The 24,062-nt window shown below is 36.2% G+C and overlaps 1 protein-coding gene across 6 annotated transcripts in view; it reads left to right on the forward strand.

Moving 5' to 3' along the window:
* Positions 1-796: 796 nt before the first annotated feature.
* LOC149837388 (putative clathrin assembly protein At5g35200) overlaps positions 797-24,062 on the forward strand; it is a 45,302-nt gene continuing 22,036 nt past the window's right edge. For 2 of the 6 annotated variants that reach the window (XR_016431905.1, XM_090006010.1), the window contains exons 1-4: positions 797-951; positions 7,218-7,375; positions 7,474-7,543; positions 7,727-7,824. Coding sequence is in view for 5 of the 6 variants with exons in the window: in XM_090006010.1 (XP_089862136.1) it covers positions 7,274-7,375; positions 7,474-7,543; positions 7,727-7,824 (270 nt within the window). In the remaining variant the exon portion in view is untranslated. Of the gene's footprint in view, positions 952-1,139; positions 1,349-5,997; positions 7,376-7,473; positions 7,544-7,726; positions 7,825-24,062 lie in introns of those variants that run through there. The other 4 variants (XM_090006014.1, XM_090006013.1, XM_090006011.1 and 1 more) reach the window with 4 other exon arrangements.

Genomic DNA, 24,062 nt, shown 5'->3' on the forward strand with positions numbered 1-24,062 from the left:
CCACAACCATTGAGCTCACAACAAAAAATATGATCCACAAGAAAACATTAGCAAGAAAAAAGTATGCAATATTTTTGAGAATCTTGTTTTTTTGAGAAAATTTTGAGAAAATATGGTTATACATGAAAATATAAAATATGTAGATAAATAAATAAATAAATAATTAAATAATATAAAAGCAAACCACGAACTGAAAATATGAGAACTAATGTGTGGACCATAATTTTCATGATCTACATAGTTTTATAATAACCCACTCTTGAATCATCCAATTTTGATGTATAAACAAGATTTTAAGGCTTTAAAATCAAAGGCTCATAATCTTCATAAATATTAAACCATACAAAAATCACATTTTTTCATCAAAAGTATACTATCCAATGGTTGATTCATAGCAAATTCATCATGCCAAGCACATCCATACGGTTGGATTTAGAGAAAAGTATTGGAAATGCCCCATATTTTTAGTTCTCATATTCTAGCGACACCTATAAAGGCTATATAATTATGACGATAAGAACACAAGTTTCCCAAATATGCAACTATCGTGTTTTTTTGTGCAACATAAACCTTTTAAAAATATCGCTATAAGATCAGATATCTTCAAACCATCGGCGATATTTTTTAAGGCTACTATAGACCCAAAAAACTGGGTGCATACGAAGGCGGACCCTGTGACCATGAGCCAAGTAAAAACCGACCGAGGCTAAAGTCAAAATGGAGCGATCGATTATTGAAAAAAAACCAAAAAGCAAAATAAAGAAAGAAATAAAAAAAAGGAAGAAACTATGTTGGCCCTCCCTCTTCTTTCCCAACCTTGTAGAGATCATCCCTTCTTGTTCCCCACCTCTCGGAGGCACCTCCTTGATTTCCCAATAAATAAAACCCATCAAAACTATGTTTTGGAAGATTTCTGAACCTTCTCCGTAGAAAAAAAGGAGGAATTTCGAGGTATGCGTATTCATTATTCTCCCATCCCCTCTTGCATATTTTTCTTCTTCTGTTTTTTTAAATATTTTTTTGTTCTTTATATTTCTGATTCTTTTAGTTTGGATTCCTGGCGGCGTGTAGATACCGGAATTCTATTGATATACATCTACCTTTTTTGTTTGTCCTTTTTTTTTTCTGCTCTGGTGGGAGGGTTGAATTGGTGACGATGAATGGGCTTTTGAGATTGCTTTGCGACACTGGAGTTGACGATTTCTGAGGAGACATTGGGGCATCTTGGTTAGTTTTTTTGGCTTGTGGGTGTTTTTCCTTTCGAAAGATTACCCGAGTGGTTGGTTGGAAGTAAACGTATTTTTCTGAGACAAGAAAAGTTGGCGATGTTAGATATCAGTTGGACATGGTGAGCGATTGTTCTGAATCATGAATTGCAGTTTATGGGAGGAAACCAGCTAATTTGATGCTGGGTAACGCTGAGTTGGGTATTTTGTTTGGTGAATAATTAGTGGATTGAAAAACACTAGTTGATTTCGTATATAGGTAATTTCCTGTCTTAACCAAGAAACCGAGAAGAAGTCATATAAAGGGTTAACAGAGAAGGAAGTCCAAATTAATTATTTGGTTCGTTGCTCTATCGTCTGGATGGTTGGCTACATGAAACATGAGAAGCTTATGTGTGTGTGGCTAACGGAAAAGAGGGTTGGCAGAAAGGAGTTTTCAATAAGTTAACACTTGGTTGATTAGTTTATCTTCCAGATGTGAGCTCTCGAGAAGAGAAGATATAAGAACACCAAGCTATCAATTTTCAGTCATATGCTTAGTAAGTGTACATGGAGCTAAATACTTTTTAGAACACCATGAACAATTAGAGGCTACATGCAATAAAGGGTGAGATGGGTGTTAGGCCTACCAACAATGTAACCAAGTTCTTCTTTATTAGTGGTACTTATAGAATCCATTATTTATGTGCTACTTGCATGGTTGCTTGGAAACCTATAGTATCCAACTTGACTTTGAATCTTGCTTATTACCAAACTTTTCAAAGTGCTAACTTGACCTAGACCCAACCTGTACGAAACCCTATAAGGTATGGGTCTGATGATAAATAAGAAGGTTCGGTTAGAATCTGTGTCAAACTCAAAGGGTCTAATTAATATATGGAACTGGGTATGGTTTGTGAAATAATTTCATACCAGCTTGACCCGAGTTCTGACTAAGATTCACAAATTTTCAATGAAAGAAAGATAAAAAATATTATTTTACTGGGTATGGTCTGGGTTTGGTTCATGTAATCCTTATAGGATTCGAGTATAGTTTCTATTATGATAGGTCCAATTGGACTTAGGTTCGGACCTCCTACCAGTGTGAGAATTCTAGATGACGGTCATGGGAGACCGTGATGATACTAAAACTTCGTGTGCGATTGTGCCCCAGAACCCGATATGGTGGTTCACCTCTTGACCAAAGTTTTAGGGAGATTCAAACACTTTGCCTGGAGGTGTTGTTGTTGACTTAGGTGTAGTTATTGGTATACCAAGAAAGTGGCATTAGTGGATGTTGGTTTTCTTGATGTCTAGGCATTAGATGTTGATTTTTAATGTTCCGATTGATGGTGTTGATTCTTGATATCGGTTGAGGAACAAGTGTGGAACCCAGTAATAAAATACAAATTGTGTGTTAAGCTACGATTGACAACCTAACTTGAACTTTGAAAATTGTACCCGTTTTGAGTATCCGCGGATTTAAAAAATGTGAAAATTAAACTTATGTGCATTTAATAGGGACATGCATGCAAAAACAATTCTGATAAATAACTTAATAACTTATTCATGCATGTGCATTGAATCATGCATATTTTATTGTTCAACATTAGTTCATGCATCTATGCATATTTGGCTTTGCATGATATTTGGTTAAATGCTTGAATGATAAAATGATTGTGGTAAGTTGTTGCTTGTGACATTCCTTTGAAATTTATTCATGAATCTGTTTATGTTATTTCCTCTAAAGTTTGGATTTTTAGAGTAATTCGTACGAGAACTTCGGTTCTTACCCGTTTTTTTAAAACTGTTTTACAGGTACAAATGCTCAGTGATGTCTTGGACTGGCTAGCTGGAGACTGCGAGACTTGTGATTGGTGTCTCAATTCTGACAGGATGTTTCGATTTTGATGTTCTTAAACATTTTGACTTGATTAAATTAATAAAGTTTGATTTATCACTTCAGCTTGATTCAATGCATGAATTGGTTTATGGTTTCATATATTAAATCTGAGATGTGCTCCGGATCCTTGGGAGTGTTTTCTGCAAATGTTAAAAAAAAAAGTTTCACTATTTTTATGAGGGTCAGTTGGGGTCATTACACTTGTAGAGAGGTGTAAATAGGCCTTCTAAGGCCTATATATGGGCTATGCCATTCTCTTTGAAAAAGCAATCAAGAAATGATGAATTGAAGTCTTGAACCCTTCTCTCTCTCAAAATCTTCTCTCTCTCTCTTTCTTCTATCTTTAGTGACCCTAGTCACATTCTCTCTCTCTCTTTCTTTCTCCACCCCTCTTCTAGTTTTCTAAGGCAGTGTAGGACTGACCTCTCGGAGGTCATGAACTCCATTGGACCTTGGTTGCTGCCTATGCACCAAAGGTTGCTCGTGTGGCCTTATCCAAGCATGAATCAATTGCCAACCCTTCTGAACCGGCATCCAGTGGTATTGACCTCATCCATCCCTGCAAACCTGCTGTAGACATCTTCCCTCAAGGCCCCTTGACCCCAGTAAGTTAGCCTGTCCGTTAGCTTAGCCCAAACCCACGTTGGAACCCACTTGTCCCAAGTAGCTTACAAGCTTGGCCAGAATCTGCTTGTCGTTAAGAGCAGATTTCTGGCAGAATTGCTTTAGTCATAACTCCCAAACCATAGGGAATCTAGGGCTAAAATTTTAACCCTAGGCTCTCCCATGTGTCCTTTGCCTACCCTAAAAAAATCAGAGTTTCCGCCAACCCAGTTGTGTGATCCCGATTTTATACCCAAGCCTATCAGAGTCAAAATCAGAGTTACCGGGAGCTTCTTAGGTAGGTGGGAAGCTCGCTTCTCGAAAACTCGCTTCGGAAGCGCGATACTCCTCGCTTCCGAAACTTCATGGGAAGCTCGATTCCCCAAGCTTCTCATACACATGGTCTATGCATACTATATGTTTTTCTCACGTTTCTTTTCATCTTTTTCATGTATTTTCTCTCACGCTTTCACTCACTTTCCATGTACTTTCTTTAAATTGGTAACCATCATTGTTAGATTTTAACAAAAATTTAACTCTTTTACAGAAAAATTATGAAATATAAGAATGATCAATTTTATTTTAGTTTTTATTTGTTTCTTGTTTTATTCCATATTACTTTATTTTTTATTCATATTTCACTTTTAAATTGAAACTTCGCTTCCCGCTTCGTATAAATTTTAAAATGCCTCGCTTCCCGCTTCCGCTTCCCGTATCGTTTCCCGCTTCCGCTTCCCGTATCGTTTCCCGCTTCCGCTTCTTAGTTTGGCAACCTTGGTCAAAACTGAGTCCTGACCCTGAAAAACCCGTGTCTTGTTCTAGTTGTATCTCTCAGAATGCTAATCCTCTGACGCTAAAATTTTACTCGAACTGAGTCCTGACCCTGAAAAACCAGTGTCTTGTCCTAGCTGTATCTCTCAAAATGCTAATCCTTTGATGCTAAAATTTTACCTAAACTTAGTCCAAGGTGTCTGGAAACTTCCCCTAAAATTTGGGAATTTTCTGTGGCACCATTTGGGCGCAGTAAATTTTCCACCGAAGTCTGTCAGTCAGCTTGCACCCTGTTTACCTGGTTTGACTTGTTGACTTAGCCCTAGACCTAATCGAGCCTACCTCTGCCCAAAAGTTCCTATACTGGGCCTAAACCAGCTTGCTGTTCACCCAATAGGTCCATCTAAGTTGGTTGGATCGAGTTGGCTAGTTGGACAATTGCAATTCTTGAAACCTGACATGACTTCTTTAGGGGAATTTTGTTTATAATATGTATCAGTAACATCCTTTAAAAAGTTACTCTGCTTGTATTTTACATCCATTAACTTAAAGTGAAATATCTAATTTCCAACCCGTGTTTCTTCACTAGATGATTCAAAGCCAGTTTTAATTGCAAATTTGACTATTGAAGTGTTAAAAGATGAACTCCAGATTTACCTGCGCAAGGAGGAAAACAAATGATAGAGAAAAGGGGCTGCAGAAGGTCACGACTGTATTTGTTCATACGTGACTGATCTATTCAGTAATACGTATATGAAGTGATTACAAAAAATTAGGATACTAAAATACCCTTTAATGAACATTTAAAACTACAACATAACATGACTTCTATATGGAACGTAACACGGCTTCTATATGGATACAGGTCTGAATTGAATCCAGATCCGTAAACGACTTCTTTTTACCCTCCCTCAAGTTGTACATGAGCTTGGATCATGAACAACTTGCCTTTTAACATCCAAAACCTGCCTTTTGTTAATCCTTTTGTGAATATGTCTGCAACTTGCTCTTATGTTCGGACAAAATTGGGCTCAATCTCTTTTTCTTCGACCTTTTGCCTTACAAAATGTTGGTCTATCTCAATGTATTTTGCCCGACTATGATAAATAGGATTGAAGGACATATTGATAGCACTTTGGTTGCCACATAGTAAGAGTGATCGAGCAATTAATTCTCCTATCTCTGTGAGGAGATGTCTTATCCATGTAGCCTCTGCAGTCGCGACAACCATCGATCTGTATTCGGCCTCTGCACTCCAATCATCCGGACCCAATTTGACCGGGTTTGCTTTGACCCAAGTTTGAACCTAGAAACAAGCCAGATTTAGGTCTACTTCGTAACACTTGGCCTCCCAAGTGTTACAAATATGTGTCAGAGAGGGAGAGAGAAAGTAATGAAATAAAGAACTTTCCACACACCTCAAACAAGATGCAAATACAAACCCACACAAAGGGGCAAAAAGCACAATGGCCACTTAGGGGCTTAGAGAAGTAAACACAAACACAATAGCCACTTAGGGGCTTAGAGAATTACAACATAAAAAATAAGGTCTTTATTGAGAACTAAATGCACACAAAATGCATTAAATTACAAGGGGCTCAAGGTCCATATTTATAGACAAAAGGGAGTGAGAGGCTCCCAAGATATGACTGTTAGCGGCTCCGCAATGGCTAGAAATCTAACTGTTGGGAGCTCCTAACAGCTATAAATATGTTATATTGTCAAGGACAAAAATGCCTTTGACAAATATAACAATGTACAAAATTAAATAAAAAAGGCCCCCTAATGGGCGATACCTATTATAATGGTCAAATGACCAAAATACCCCTTGACTGTAATTACAAGACAAAAATATCCTAGACTGTAATACACACACACACACACACACATATATATATATATATAAATATAATAAGAACCCATATTCTAATGGTGGGGAGGGGAAGGGTGGGAGAAGGAGGATGTGGTAGAGGAGACAAAGAGGAGGAGGAAGGATGTAGTGGAAGAGGGGATGGGAGGAGAGAGAGAGAGAGAGAGAGAGAGAGAGAGAGAGAGAGAGAGAGTAGTTAGTGGTTCTGCTAGTGTTAGATGAGGTTTGATTCTGTACCTATTAAAAATGTATGAAAATAGAAAAACAAATGAATTATAACAAAATAAATGAACATCAAAGTAATTAAACTGTTTGCATATCTAAATAGTTGAATGAAAATACACCATGTTTTACAATGGTTTTTCAGAAAGATTTGTTCATGTTCTTTTGTTTTGCCATATCCATGTGATATAGGTCCGTAGTGCATGATTCAACACCAAATGAGGAAAAATAATTTTCTAAATAAATGTAAAATTGGTTCACCATTTATTTTTTCAAGGATTTGCTACTCAGAAGGCATCACTTTTGATTCTGCATAGGAAAAAACTTCAGCATTTCGAACATTTTCTTTTTATCTTCACTAGTTTGTTTCCTTATACTTTTGTACAGTGATTTTTATACATCTGGAACTAAGCACCATTGATGTAGATAATGTAGTTTAACTATGTTTACCCAGTTTGTTGGCAAGATCATGTTAAGGAATTGTTCTAAAAGAGAAGTTTTTTTTTTTATTATCTTTAATTGGTATAATCTGGGCGTGTTTACCTCCTCATTTCCCATGAGAATGTTCGCTAAAAAAAGCAACCTATCGACAATGCAATGATTGCTGTCTACTGATTGATTAAACCTGCTGTATGTGGGACAGGCCTGAAGAATATCCATTTATTTCATCTATTTCTGGTCCCACAGAATAAAAAGGAAATGGCAGGAGTTGGTAGTACACAACAGAACTTGAGAAAAGCTCTAGGAGCATTGAAGGATTCCACAAAGGTTGGATTGGCAAAAGTGAACAGTGATTACAAGGTACTCTTTTGTCTTCTACTGAGAGTTCAATTAGCCTTTTGTAAATTAAAGAACGTCTACTGATGCCATATTATGTTGAAATTAAATTGTATTTCAAGGAGCTGGATGTTGCAATTGTCAAGGCCACAAACCATGTGGAGCTCTTAGCCAAAGAAAAACATATCCGCAGTATGTTTTGACATTTATTTGGTTTTTGCTTTTCATGTTTCATGCTGCTTCAACTGCAGTTATTGGGCTCCATATTCCATAATTTGTTGATGTGCATTTGTTCTTTAATTGCTTTCATAGAATAAAGATGTACTCTTAATCGCAGCTTTTTGCTAAATGCAATTATTTGGGGCCCTTGGGCAGCTATTTTTGATGCTGTTTCTGCTGCAAGACCTCGGACTGATGTTGCATACTGCATACATTCTCTTGCTAGACGTCTGGCCAAGACACACAACTGGGCAGTATGTGTCAGTCACATTGCTTGCTTTTTTTATTCATTTTATCTTTCTCTCTTTTTCCTTCATTTGGCACTGTTTTTATTAGGGAAGTATGGGCTCTGAACCCTAGAGTACTTGGATAAGATGCCATGACCCTATCTGTTTTGTCATAGTGATCAAATCCTGTTTCTGAAGAGAGAACTAATATTTAATCTTCAACTACCGTGCTTGCCTGCATTTGAAATTCTGTATGCTAGTGTGATTTCCCTTGAGAGACCCAAAACAAACTTAAGGGATTCAACAGCTTAATTTTGTTCTGGTCCAAGTGGCAATCATCACTGTTTTTGAAGAGTCAAGTTTATGGAGAATATTTTGTTCCAAGTCAAAATGCCAAAGTTTGTGCTTGCTTACATATGAACTCTGTATAATAGTGCTTTATACGTTCTTCTCACTGATGTTTCCTGTAATGAAACAAGAGCCTTCAAAAGTTCACCAAGGATCCAAGTGGGCAAGTACAACAAGTGTCCACTAAGGACACACCAACAAAGCCCACAAAAGGGCATACATAAGAAGGCTCAAGAATGTAAAAATACTATTTTATTCAATCCATAAAATGCTAAAAAGCCTAGCAAAAATTCTAAAAAAATCATATCACATGAAACAATGATGAATTACACAAAATACAACAACAACAACAACAACAACAACAACACCTTCATCCCAAACAATTGGGGTCAGCGATATGAACCAAAAAGAAAATCATTTTGGGTCCTCCACATGAATCCTTCTCCTCCAATCATTTTTATCCAATGTCATGTCCTCGGTGAGGTTCAAAGCATTCATATCCTTTCTTATCATCTCCATCCAAGTCTTCTTAGGCCTACCCCGACCTCTTTTAGCTAATAGATTTTCCCATTTCTCCATCCTTCTAACCGGAGCATCATTAGGCCTTCGTCGAATATGCCCAAACCATCGTAAACGTTTCCACACATCCATCGAAACATACGCATCTCAGTTACACTCATTTTTTGAAAATGATGTCTCTTGGCAGCCCAACATTCCGTACCATATAGTAAAACGGGTCTAATTATCGTCCTATAAAACTTTCCCTTCAACCGCAATGGCATTCTACGATCGCACAACACTCCAGTTGTACTTTTCCATTTCATCCACCCAACCTTAATCCTATGATTTACATCTCCATCAATTTCTCCATTCTTTTGAATGATAGATCCCAAATATTTGAAGCAGTCATCCACCGTTATTTATTGCACAAAATACGACCATAAAATCACATATGAAGCATTTATGTCTCCATGAGCTGCTATGAATGATGCGTATATCTCATAAGAAAAATATAAATTGTGAAATAATAAACACTAAGCTAACAAGTCATAAGTTCCATGACAATGCATGTTTAATAAAAACAAAATCCCCAAGTGTTTCTCTGCTGATTCTTGTCATTAGATGCCTTCATATCCTCAACAAACGTTCCTCCACTGATGACTGTCGCTGTGGCTCCTAAGAAGGTGCGGCAGGTGCAAACGGAGACTGAGACTGGGAAAAAGACTGACGCTAATAAGACTGCTGCTGAGGCTGGACCTGGTGTGTGCGCGGTCCGGCTGGCTGCCTCCAAGAGAAATTCGGATGATTCTGCCACCCTAGATTGTATGTGGCGGAATAAGGATTATTTTGAGGGCGAGTATAACCCTCCGCTGCCTGCACTTGCTTTGTCACAAATTCGGGGTATTGAGATGCAGAAGGGCACTCAGTGACCTCATGAGATGGACTGTGACACAAAGCACACAATGATGATTGACACATCAAAGTCGTTGGAGCTAGTCCAACGACTCTATTTGTAGTCGTTAGACCAGCTCCAACGGCTATCGAACTAGTCAACAATGTGTTGATTAGTTTGAATCTAGTTCAAAATGAACTAGACAAAAAGAAAAATAAAAGAAAGGAAAAAAAAATATATAAATATACATTTATACTATATATACATATGTATATATGTATATAGCATATGTACATACATTGGTGTATATATATACACACTTTTAACAACTCCTACGAGTTGGAGAACTTGGACAAACTTAAGAGATTCAAAATCTACAAACAATGATGATCGGGCGTCTTTCGTTCTCTAACAATCGAGTTTTTTATCGATCGGGCTCTACATATTGCATTTTTATCATTCATTTAGTTAGTGACATATTTTGGCTTATGAATTTTCGATATTTAGGTGCATTTTTTAAAGCGCTAAAAATCAACAGCTCACAATACTTTGTATTGTAAAATTGTGAGCCATCAATTTTTCATGTTTCGAAACACATGTCTAGATGTAAAATCTGTTAAATTGTATATATACACATATTGTAGATACATATATATGTATTATGTACATATATACATGTGTACATATGTATTATATATATATTGTAATTATAGTTTTAGGTTAGTTTTTTTTTTCTTTCTTTTCTCTTATTGAACTAGTCAACTCAATGTTGAGTAGTCTATAGAGACATTGGAGCAGGTCCAACGACTATATTTAGAGCCGTTAGACGAGTTTCCATGATGTTTATAAATAAGGGTGAACACCCTCTCATAATGTAATGCTTCTTGCATATGTCAAACATCAATAAAATATTATTTTTATATTTTGTGAGCCACTTTTGTATGCCCCTTTGTGGGTTTTGTGAGTGAGCCATTTTGTGGTTCTTTGTGTGTTCACTTTGGTGATTTGGTGGACCTTGTTGTGGCTCTTTTGTGTGTCCACTTTGGTGATTTGGTGGACTTTGTTGAAGGCTCTCATTTCCTTTCATGGTATCTGAGCTTGGTGATTCTAAACTTCGTGTTGATGTTTGTGGGTTCGTGGTTGCGCACTTGAAGATTCAAATCCAAGACTTGGTGTGATTCATTGGTGGTGCTAGATCGGTGTTGCCTCTACAAATATTTTTTTTTGAGGATTGATTATGCTTGCTTCTTTTTGTTTTTCCTCTCTATATCTTTTATCTCTCTCTATTTCTTTCTTTCTCTCACCCTTATAAAATGGATGACAAATAAAATGTCACCATTATGCCCGTGGAACTTAATGATTCTAACTATATAATATGGTCTTCAATCACGAAGTACCATATTTGGGGGAAAGGGTTGTAGAGGCTAGTGGATTGGTCCGATCCAGAGCCTAAATTAGTTTACATTAAGGTAGAGAATGAAAAGGAAGTTCTTCTTTCGAAGGGTGAAAAATCTAAAGCCTTTGCTACTTATGAGAAAAAATGAAAGGAATAGAGGAGACATGTCAAGATCATGTATTGGCTCATTAGTAGTGTTGATATCAAGAAATGTTCAAGTCTTGCAAAATTTGAGCATGCAAATAAAACTTGAGAATACCTCAAGAAAATGTATTCCCTTAAGGATATTGCAGATGTATGCAATCTATAAGATAAAATTCGAACTATTACTCAAGGGAATAGGAGCATTAGAGAATTTTATAGTGAATTGTCCGATCTTAAGGAAGAGTTGACCCTTCTTGAGCCAAGATGACATTGCCTCGAGGATATAGAACTCTGTAAAAAAATAAATGGATGCGGAGCATTTCTATTAATTTATGAATGGTCTAAGACCAGAGTTCGAGTCCACAAAATAAGCCCTTCTTCATAGAGGAAAAGTTCTTTCTATTGAGGACACAATTGAGGGGTAAGCATGGAAATGACTCAGTACTAGCCGTATCTAGGCTGAAAAATTATGTTCGTACCTACAAACAACCTCACTATGGAAAGCAAAACAATGAGTATTATGGAAAACAAGATAGTGAGTATGAGAAAAAAAATTATTTGTCATTATTGCAATGAACTAGAACACATCAAAACATACTGTCCTAAGTTAAAAAGGACATAAGAGAAGAAGGTTGTAACACTTGAGATTTTTCATAGTTTTCTGACAAATAAAGATGAAATTTATGTCTCAAATTTAATTTGAATTTCACTTTGAGATATAATTTTAATTTGGATTTGAATATCAATTTGGTTTGAATTTTAATTTGGGTTTGGAATTCCAATTTGAATTTGGAAATGGGACCCATAGGGTGGGACACCCCTTTGGTGGGCCTTCTTGGATCTTGGAGTCCAATATGGGAAGGATGTAATGAAATATGCGGAAAAGAAATGTATGTCCTACAATGGACATTCACACATAGAAATCAAAGAACAAGTCCAAAAGAGGACATACACAAAAGCCAAAAATGGCTAGAAAGCATAAAATCTTATAAATGCACTAAAGGGCTTGTAGAAGCCACACATTACAAAGGGGGAGACCCCACTTATTTATAGGCAAGAGAGGAGTGAGGGAGAGTTAGAGAAAAGCAAGAGAGAGGGACCATTGGGAGTCTCAACAAGGAGTCGTTGGGCTCCCAACGGTCACAATTGTGACCGTTGGGGGCCCAACGACTCTTTGTTGGCCCCCCCAATGGCTGTGCATTAAATGCACAAAAAGAAAAATAAAAAAGACAAAAAAGAAATGGAAAAAATAGAAAAGGAAAAAGGAAAAAAGTAGGAAAAGAAAAAGACTAAAATGCCCCTATTGGGCGAGTTACAGAATTACCCCTTATCGGGCAGAATATATTTATATATATATATATAAATATATATTACATATATATTTTAACACCCTCCCTCAAGCTTTACGGGGATACAACGAAAAGCTTGTTGAGAAGAAACATGAAACGAGGAGCAACAAGAGCTTTGGTGAAGAAGTCTGCCAACTGGTACTCGGATGTGACATAGGGCAGTGTAATGGTTCCTTTTAGGTATTCATCTCGAACATAGTGGCAATCCATCTCAATATGTTTAGTACGCTCATGGAAGGTGTGGTTGCTTGCAATATAGATAGCACTCTTGTTATCGCAACACATCTTCGAAGGAATTGAGATGATGATGCCCATATCACAGAGGAGACTTCTAAGCCATACAAGCTCCATGGTTGTAGTGGCCATTGCACGATATTCCGCTTCAGTTGAGGACAATGATACTTTATGCTGCTTCTTGCATCTCCAAGAAATCATAGTCACCTAAGAAAACACAAAAACCAGTGGTTGAGACTCTATCATTGGGATTTCCTCCCCAATCAGCATCTGTATAAGCAATTAAATCAAGTGATGATGAAGAGGAAAGAAAAACTCCCTTAGTTATGGTGTTTTTAATATATCTGACAATCCTTAAGACTGCACTCATGTGCACAGTTGTAGGTGCATGTTGAAATTGACTGACAGAATGAACTGCATGAGCTATGTCTGGCCGAGTGATGGATAAGTATGTCAGAGACCCAACGAGTTGACGGTAGGGAGTAGGATTCTCGAGAAGTGTCCCATCTTCCAGCCTTAGCTTTGCATTGATAACCTCAGGGGTTTCTGTCTTTTTATCATCCGAAATTCCAGACTTGGCACAAATGTCAGCAGCAAGTTTCATCTGAGAGAGAATATACCCTCGGGGTGAATATGCAACTTCAATACCTAGAAAATATCTTAAGAAACCAAGGTCAGACATGTCAAAATTTTCTTTTAAAATTTTCTTAATATCATGGATTCCTTGCTCATCATTTCCAATGATGATCATATCATCAACATATAGTAGTAAAATAACTACAGAGGACCCTGCATTTTTCACAAATAACGCAGTGTCAGTATAACATGAACGGAAATTTAAGCTAGTCATTACATTGCTAAATCTGTCATGCCAAGCTTTTGGAGCTTGTTTTAACCCATATAGTGCCTTTTTTAGTTTAATGACTTTGTTTTCACCAATAGATACTCCTGGTGGAGGATCCATATAGACCTCTTCACTTAGTTCGCCATTAAGAAATGCGTTCTTAACATCAAATTGATAGATAGGCCATTTTTTAATGGATGCAACCGCAATAAGAGTCCTAACACTAGTCATTCTAGCTACGGGAGCAAAGGTTTCCTCATAGTCTATTCCGTACTCTTGAGCATATCCTTTAGCTACTAACCTAGCTTTATACCGTTCTAATGACCCATCACTTTTAGTTTTAATTTTGAAGACCCATCTACATCCGATAGACTTCTTTCCAGTGGGTAATGAAGTTATTTCCCAAGTTTTAGCCTTTTCAAGGGCACTAAGTTCTAGTTTCATGGCTTCAACCCATTGAGGAATGTTTTTGGCTTCATTATAGTGTGATGGTTCATGATAAGAGTGTAATGCAATTAGACATGCCCTATACTTAGGTGTTAGGGATTCATAGGAAACAAACCTATTAGGAGGATTGGAGATTCCACTAGATCTCCTTAAAGAGGTTTCTTCTATGTTGGAACTTTGAGAATATTTTTCTAAAGCACTTATGGGAATTTCTTGACCACGCCTAGTATAAGTTTGAATTGACCTATTTTCAACATCATTACTTCTATTTTCATCATTACTAAGAGGAGTATCCTCTAAATCATTAAGAACATCCTCTACGTGAGGAGTCACATCTTCTTGAGAGAGAAGATCAAATAAGAAAGCATATTCGCTTTCCTCAATATCTTTATTTTTCTCAAAACCATTCTCATTTTCTAAAAAAGTAACATCTTTGGATACATATAGTTTGTTGCTTTTGGGATCGAAGCACCTAAAACCTTTTTGATTTTCTCCGTATCCTAAGAACACACATTCGATAGCTTTGGGAGATAATTTATCTCTTTTATGTGTAAGGACAAAACACTTACACCCAAAAATTCTTAATCTATTAAAATCGGGTGTTCTTTCAAAAAGTTTTTCATATGGAGATATATTTTGAAGGGATGAGTATATCATTCTATTTATCAAATAAGTGGAGGTTAAGGCGGCTTCGGCCCAATAGCATTTTGGAATTTCTTTGGAAATGAGAAGAGTCCTAGTGGTTTCCAAAATGTGTCTATGCTTTCTTTCGGCTAGACCGTTTTGTTGGGGAGTCCTAGGACATGACCTTTGATGACAAATTTCATTGGTTTCCAAATATTCTTGAAATTCATTTGATAGATATTCTCCACCGGAATCGGATCAAAGAATGGAGATATTAGTTGAAAATTGATTTTTGACAATCATATGAAATTTTTTAAAAAAGTTAAAAACTTCGGATTTTAAATTGAGAAAATAGATCCACACATATCGAGTGAAATCATCAATGAAAGTAACATAATATGAGTATCCTCCTTTTGATATGACCGGAGAAGGACCCCAAACATCCGAATGAATTAATTCAAAGGGTCTTTTTGACACAAATGTTCTTTTTGGAAAGGGGGTGGATTTCATTTTTCCAAAAATACAACTCTTGCAAACAAAATGTTTCTCATTACAAAATTTCTTTCCAAAAGAAAAGGAGTACATTTTTGAGAAGCTTGGATGTCCAAGTCTTTGATGCCAAGTTTCTATATTTTTATCTTGGACATGATTACAAAAAGAGTTGGTGGGAAGTTTCAAATTGGTCATGTAGTAGAGATCTCCCCTCCTATGGCCTTGCCCAATCCGCTTCCCAGACTGGAGATCCTGTATAAAGCAATCCTTGGTTGAGAAGGAGATTTCACATCCATGATCACATATTTGAGAGACAGATAAAAGATTTAAATTAAGTTGAGGTACTACTCTTACATTTGGCAAAAAAAAATCTTTTGAAAAATCTAAGGTTCCAAAGCTTTTAACTTGTAAAGAGGTACCATCGGCGGTGGAGACAAAAGAATTTTTGGAGTTGCTATATACATTGGATAGTCCATTTTCAATAGGGGTCATATGAAAAGATGCTCCAGAGTCAAGAATCCAAGAAGGCGTACCTGAAGAAGAAGAAGAGGCAATGGCGGCTCCCGAAGTTGACGGCGATTTGAGTAGAATTTGAAGTGCTTCGGATAGTTGAGCAAGGGAGAAGGACTCTTTCCCTTTCATTGGCTCCTCCTTCTTTTGGGGAATTTCTTCAATAGTAGCAACTTTACCTTTTGGAGGCTCATTTATCTTTGGACAATTAGGTCTTATATGACCCGGTTCTTGACAATGATGGCAAATAGCTTTCCTATAATTGCCATTATAGTTATTTTGCCTCCCAAAGTGTGGAGGCTTATATGCTTTCATATGATTGCCGGGTCTAGACACGGCAAGAACTTCATCTGCTCCCTTAATCATGCCAAGACGAGTTTCTTCTTGGCATATTTCGGCTATAGCATCTTCCAATGGAAGCGGTTTTGATCTATGGAGAAGGGAGGACCTTACTTGTTCATATTCGGGCCTAAGCCCATGTAAAAATTGGAAAAAGTGTTCTTTCTCCATTTGTTCTCTTCTCATTTCAACATCTTCACTTGATACCCATTTGGGTTCAAGAAGGGATAACTCATCCCATAAAGGTCCAAGAGTGCTATAGTAATCTCTTACACTCATTTCACCTTGCTTAATGGTACAAATTTTTTCTTGGATAAAGAATTGACGAGCAAGGTCTTTTTGGGTATACATACCTTTCATAAAGAACCGTGCTTCATTTGCTAAGCGGAATTTGGCAATGTTGGCACAAATCTTTAGCTCCACGTTGTTCATGAACCATGCAAGAATTTTTGCATGCTTACTTTCCCAATCTTCTACCTTGGATTGGTGATCTTCAATAGCCTTTATGCGAGCACTTCCTTCTAGAGCCTTTTCTTGATCACCATCTATTTTTGTAAGTTGAAGTTGAGGTTCCTTAATGGTGCCCATCACATATCCCCAAAGCTTTTTACCTTTGAGGTTGTTTTCCATGGCGGCGGCCCACATCATGTAGTTCGTACCGTTAAGCTTGAAGGAGAGATCAATCTTTTGTTCTCCTTCCATTATATAATCAAGAATGGAGGACAAACAAAGAGAGAGAGAAAACTAGACAACTAGCTATATGAAACAAGAGCACAACCAAGGCTCTGATACCATGTAATGAAATATGCGGAAAAGAAATGTATGTCCTACAATGGACATTCACACATAGAAATCAAAGAACAAGTCCAAAAGAGGAAATACACAAAAGCCAAAAATGGCTAGAAAGCATAAAATCTTATAAATGCACTAAAGGGCTTGTAGAAGCCACACATTACAAAGGGGGAGACCCCACTTATTTATAGGCAAGAGAGGAGTGAGGGAGAGTTAGAGAAAAGCAAGAGAGAGGGACCATTGGGAGTCCCAACAAGGAGTCGTTGGGCTCCCAACGGTCACAATTGTGACCGTTGGGGGCCCAACGACTCTTTGTTGGGGCCCCAATGGCTGTGCATTAAATGCACAAAAAGAAAAATAAAAAAGACAAAAAAGAAATGGAAAAAATAGAAAAGGAAAAAGGAAAAAAGTAGGAAAAGAAAAAGACTAAAATGCCCCTATTGGGCGAGTTATAGAATTACCCCTTATCGGGCAGAATATATTTATATATATATATATAAATATATATTACATATATATTTTAACAAAGGACTCTATCAAGTCCAAGCCAATCCAAGGGCGGGAGCATCGCCACCTACTTTCTTAAATCCTGTACTTAGTTTAGTCAAGCTAATTAAATTAGTTTCTTTTTTCATTAAGAAACCTAGTTAGCTAATTTGCTAAATTGTTTCTTTATTTCATTAAGAATCCTAATTAGCTGGGATTCAGAAAATGACATTTAAATTAAATGAAATTCAAATTAGATAAGAATTATGTGGAGTTTCCATATTCAAATTGGAAACTCAAGAAGGAAGCTATTTAAGGAGGTCCTATCTCCCTCCTCCCGCATGCCCCATAGTCTCTTTCCTATTCACTCTCCCTCTTCTTTCCCTATTTCTCTCTCTTCCTCTTTCTTCTTCCTCCCTCACGTCCCTCTCTCTGGAGAGGAACTCCATTATTAAGAGATTGTACTTTTTGTGTATATATATATATATATATAGAGTGTTGTGAAAAGCGTTGAGGCATAGCGAGGCGCTCCACCAAAATCTGAGGCGAGGCGTAAAGCGTAAGCCTCAATTTTTTTTTTAAAAACTTAAAAAAACTATAAAAAATATCTGAAATTATAAATAAATAAAAAATGCTTTATTGATGAAGTAACAACCAATAAGAAATAAAAAATCTCAAATAAATCATAACCAAATCAATCACATTCATTATTTCCACCATATCAAAGACTAAGTAACCTGCAAAAAAATGTGATGTCACAAATTATATATCACTCCCAAATGTTGACCATGATGAGTTGTGGAGCCGGATTCAGAGTTTTTGCTCTTGCAGTAAGGGGGTCCAGGGGCTCCCCCCGGCGCGTGGTAGCGCTCCCCGAAAGTTTTTTTTTTCTTGGGCTTATGTTTGAGACCCGGTTTCTTATGGATCCGACCCAACTTGTTTAGGTTTAGGGTTGTCGCCCTGCCTTGTATAAATTCTTTCTTTTCTTTTTCTCTTGTAACAACCAAACAAAAGTTATTATGGAACTGTGTTGGAGCCACTACATCCAAAGAGTTATTTCCAATAAACGAACTGTGTTGAATACTTGTGGGTTCAGATTTCTCATACACAGATTGCACCACATGTTTTTGCTAGAGTGTACAGTACAATCGAGTGTAGTCAATATTTCCCCATTGCACACGGACGTACGCACATGCAAAGTTTATAACTTAATACAGAACTGCCAACAAACAACATGCTACACCAAAGCACATTTTACAAATGAAACATAATGTTGAAACACAGGTAAATCAGATTGCGGAGAAGCAAAGACTTGATTCAAAAATTATATGTGATTTAATCCCTCATTTCTTTGTTTCTGGTTTCTGTAACTCACAATTTCCACACTTGTTACAAATCACAGTCCAAATCAGAATGCAACCGCACAAGAACACACCAAATGCACGATTCCTAAAGAGAAATACAAGAAGAATTTCTTCCAGCCATAGACGCATCCATAGCAGTGCATCAACTAAACAAAAGTCACCTACATTTCCTTCGTACAGGAAATGCGATAAATCGAAAATAAAATAAAATCATGAACAACCTCAGGCATTCATGATGAATTAGGGTTTGTTTAAACTTTAAAGCCTAATTTTTGGTCAAATGAGGGCTTTGACTCTCATTTGACCAAAAGCCCCCGGCATACACGCTTCAGTTTGAGGCGTGCGCCTCAAGGCGCATGCCTCGAGGGTTTTGTGTTTTATATACACACCTCAAGGCATAAAGCCCCTCGCCTTGAGGGGAGGCGCGCTTTTTGCGCCTTGAGGAGCGTTTTTAATAACACTATATATATTGTTGTATGTAAATTGAAATACCCATTAGGGGTATTTCAGTCATTTTCATTGTAATAGGGTCAGCCCATTAGGGGCTGACTTTATATTTTTTATAGTCAATATGACTTGGGATAACCCAACTAGTCAGTCATATTTATGACCGTTGGGGGGCTAGCCCAACCTCTACTTGGGCCTGCCCCCCTTTGTCTTATTCTTTAGTCTTCTTCTTGTGTTTTTTCTTTTGTCTATATAAGGGGATCTTCCCCATTGTAATATGTATGATTTTCTAAGCATTTTGTTAATGTGAAACATATTATATTTTACTTATTGTTAGTGTGATTCTCCTTGTGAGATTGTGGGCCCTTGAGTGACCACTTTGCTTTTATGATCAATTGTAGCCTTAGTGGCACTCTATTGTGATTTTGTTGGTTCCGTTACACTCCATTGAAGTTGGTAGGGACTACATCTCCTTGGTGGTGCATATCGTAAGAAGAAGTCGTCGATGAATATGATTTCAGAAGAGTTTTTCGGTAGATTCAACGCTTTTGAGGTAGGTACACCGTAACTTTGTACTAGTGTATTGTGCTAAGATACAAGAGCATGCCGTGGGATGATCTTCAGATGCGTATCAACATACATGTCAGCCTAGATTCACATAGGCATAGATATGGTTATGAGTATGAAGGTTTTAAAAATCGAAAACCGGTTTTGAGAAAAATGTATTCTTTTTAGAAAAATGATTGATTTCTGATTATACATTGACTTTCTGTGGTTACAACATGATTAAATATTTGTATACATGAATTTGATGTGTTATTGATGGATCAAAATCGTTGAATGTATTTTCTTGATGTTTTTGGTTGAAATCATGAAGTTATTATTTGATTCTTGTAAAAAACTGTATTTGTTCAGTCACTGTATTTTGATTCGACTAGTGATAATGATGAATTCAGTTCTCTCAAATCATGAACTTATAAATCCTGAAAAATTGTGAGGATGTTCTAGACATATGAAAATAATCTTAGTCTAAATCTTAGACTCAGATGAGTCGTGGTTTGGGAGATATGCCCTCTACAAGTCGACAAAGGAATTCTATCCTGACAGGGAGTTTGTGGAGATAGTATATTTTTTGTAAAAATCATATTTCCCAGAATACTTAAGATTTGTGGATGAAATTTTAAGGTGTGTTAGTTTGGATATAAACGAAGACATTTAAAATCTTGGAGGTTGATTTCTCATTGTTTGGAAACGAAAATTCAAGGAAGTTGGTTCAGAATCTGTAATTTTCTAGAACATGTTCTATTAAATAACAAAAACAACAGATGTTATAAGATTTTTAGCTCTGTTGGAATCAAATTTCATTATGGGTTTGAATCAGACATATCAAGCCACCACAGTAAAAATCTCAGTATTTAATTCATTATGTATGATTTAGTTCGAGGCAAAAAATAACCGTTGTGAGAGTAGGCAACTTCTATACCTAAAAAATATGTTAGAAAACCTAAGTCTGACATATCAAATTTTTTTCGTTAATGTGAACTTAATACTCTTAATCCCTTTAGTATCATCACCTGTGATTAACATATCATCAACATATAATAATAAAATCTCAATTCCTGCATTAGATTTCTTGACAAACAAGGTAGTGTTAGTATAATATGAAGTAAAACCATTTTCTATCATTAAATTATTAAACCGATCGTACCAAACCTTGGGAGCTTGTTTCAAACCATAAAGAGCTTTCCGCAAATGAAGAACTTTACCTTTAGGAACATCCATACTTGGAGGAGCATCCATATAGACTTCTTCATTTAAGTTTCCATTTAAAAAGACATTTTTAACATCCATTTGATATATGTTCCATTTTTTAATAGAAGCAATTGTAATTAGACACCTAAGAGTGAGCTTACGTGCAATATGAGCAAAAGTTTAATCGTAGTCTATTCCATATTCTTGACTATATCCTTTGGCAAAAAAACAAACTTTATACCTTTTAAGAGACCCATCACTCTTAGTCTTGACTTTAAAAACCCACATATATCCTATTGTTTTCTTACCTCTAGGTAAATCTTGAATCTCCCAAGTTTTAACTTTTCTAAGAGCTTTAAGTTCATTATCCATTGCATCCATCTATTGTACAATTTTCTTAGCTTCGAAGTTATTAGGTTCCACATATGAATGAATGACACTAAGACATGCTCTATGTTTAGGTGAGAAAGATTCATAGGATATAAATATAGAAGGATTTCTTCTGGCTCTTTCTTCTAGCTCACTAGATTCACTATATTTCTCAATTGCACTTCTAAAAGTGTTTCTATCTCTATGGGTATAGGTAATAGGTTCACAAAATGTTCTCACTTCGGTATGTTCAAGAAATTGATAATGAGAGTTATTACTCTCTTGTATATTTTCATCATTACTAGGAGCATCATATATTTTTTCATCATTACTAGAAATATCATCATTTCTAGATAACAATTCAAACAAAAAAGAATAATTCATATTATCTCCATGAGGTTCATACTCTTCAAAACCACTAACATTTTCTAAAAAGGTTATATTTCTAGAAACATATAATTTATCAATTTTAATATCATAACATCTAAAACCTTTTTGTGTTTTGAAATATCCAAGAAATTCACAATGAATAGCTTTTGGTGAAAGTTTATCATTTTTGTTGGTAAAAAAAAACATTTGCATCAAAAAACTGTCGAGTTCTTTTTGATATATAATTTCAAAAGGTGAGATTTTATTCAATTTTTTTGAGAGAAAACGATTTATAAGATAAACAGATGCAAGAATAACTTCGACCCAAAATCTTTTAGATTTTTTTTGAGAAATAAGCAAGGTTCTAGTGGTTTCAACTATATGTCTGTTTTCTTTTGGTTAAGCCATTTTACTGAGGTGTTTTGGGGTACGAATTTTGATGAACAATTTCATTAATCTCAAGATAGTTTGTAAATTCATTTGAAAGATATTCACCTCCAGAGTCGGTTTTAAGAATCTTTAAGTTACCATTAAATTGATTTTTAATCATCATGTGATAGGTCTTGAATGACGCAAATACCACATGTTTATGCTTAAGAAAACATATCCAACAATATCTAGAGTACTCATCAACAAAAATGACATAATAAGATAATCCTCCTTTAGATATAATGGGTGCTGGTCCGCATACTTCCGAATGCACAAGTTCAAATGGTTTGGTTATGGACATAGATCTTTGTTTAAAAGGCAAGCTTCTCATTTTTTCAAGAATACAATCATTACAAGTGAAATCACTTTTACAAAGGTTTTTAACAAAATGTAAATAAAAGAGTTTGACAATATTGAGATGCCTAAGGCGTTTATGCCAAACATTTATATCTTTATGTTGGATAATATTACAAAAAGAGTGCTTTAGAATTTGAAGAAATTCTATGTAGTATAGATCTCCTTTCCGAGAGCCTTCCCCAATCAACTTCCCGGACCGACGATCGTGTATCCAACATTTATTTGATGACAACTTGACATCACACCCATGATCCGAGAGTTGAGAAACCGAAAGCAAATTTAAATTTAGTTTTTGTATAATTCTAATTTTGGGAATAAAAAAACCTTGATTTTCAAAATTTCCAATTCCTTTAATTTTAAGAGAAGCACTATCCGCAGTTGAAACAAAAGGTGATGTATTTTTTATTGTATTCGGAAAGAGCAAAAATATTTGGAGTCATATGGAAAGAGGCACCCAAATTTAAAAGCCAAAAAGTCTTATCGGGAGGAGAAAATGTTGACATGACGGCTCTAGCAATGGATCATTTGAGGAGAGGTTGCAGAGCCTCCATAATTTGACTTAATGATAATGCTCCATTGTTGGAAGTAGATGAACCCTCCTTATATGGTTGAAATGTGGTGGACATGGCCACCTTCTGCTTCCACTTTGGACAAAATGGTTTAATGTGTCTCGGTTCTTTCCAAAAGTAACAAATAATTTTACCATATTCTCTTCCTTGGTATCTTCCATTTTGGCCATCATTTTGACCACCTTCTTCTCTTACTCCTTGATTTTGAAACTTATTGAAGTAAGGAGTTTTGTAAGTTTTCAAATCATTTCCCGGTCTAGAAATAGCATAATCTCCTTCATTCTCATCCTTAGTTGAATACATGGCCAAAACATTTTTGATTGGATTTGTTCATTCCCAATCGAGTTTCTTCTCCACTTAGCTTAGTAAGAACATCTTTTAGTGGTAGAGAAGTGAAAGAAGATAGAAAAGAGGATCTTGCTTGCTCCAATTCGAGTCTAAGCCTATTCAAAAAATTGAAGAAGTGATCTTCATTTAATTGCTTGTGCCTTAGCTTAATGGCTTCTCCGCTCTATTTTGGTTCAAGGAGAGCGAGTTCATCATAAATGGATGATAATTCAGCAAAGTATTCTCTAATAGACGTTTTCCCTTATTAAAGAGTCAATGCCTTTTTTTGAAGATAATATTTGTGGGACAAATCTCTCGAGGTATACATCCTCTCAAGATATTCTCAAACTTGAGACGTCTTTTTAAATTTCAAAATATTGGCATTAATCCTAGTCTTAACCGTAGAAAAAAATCCATGAGAAGATTTTGTAGTTTTTCATTTTCCATTCTTCATGTTTTTTGTTATATTCTTCAAAAGCCTTCACTCTTTCCTCTCCATCAAGGACTTTTCTTTCCCCTTTCTCAACAGTAGTAATTTTTGGTTCGGGTTTCAGAATCGTATCTTTGATGTAACCCCAAAGCCCTTTTTCCTTAATGTGAGCTTCAATATTACCAGCCCAAACATGATAGTTTGTCCCATTGAGTTTTCTACCATTGAAAGGCTTTTACGAAGAAAAAAATATTCACAATTAGAACACTTACCGCAACGGGTCTTCTTTAAGCTATTTCTTAGTATGTCAAATGTGAAGTAAATTGCAAGACTTTTCACGCCAAAATACAAGAATGAAGAATTGACATGATTTTTGAGGCAACCTCCTTGATGATGCACATGTGTTATTCTTCTAGAAACTTGGCTCTGATACCATGTGAAAATATCTTCAAGA

Source organism: Nuphar pumila, chromosome 5, assembly GCF_984573655.1.
Source record: "Nuphar pumila chromosome 5, dmNupPumi1.hap1.1, whole genome shotgun sequence".
Lineage (NCBI taxonomy): Eukaryota > Viridiplantae > Streptophyta > Magnoliopsida > Nymphaeales > Nymphaeaceae > Nuphar > Nuphar pumila.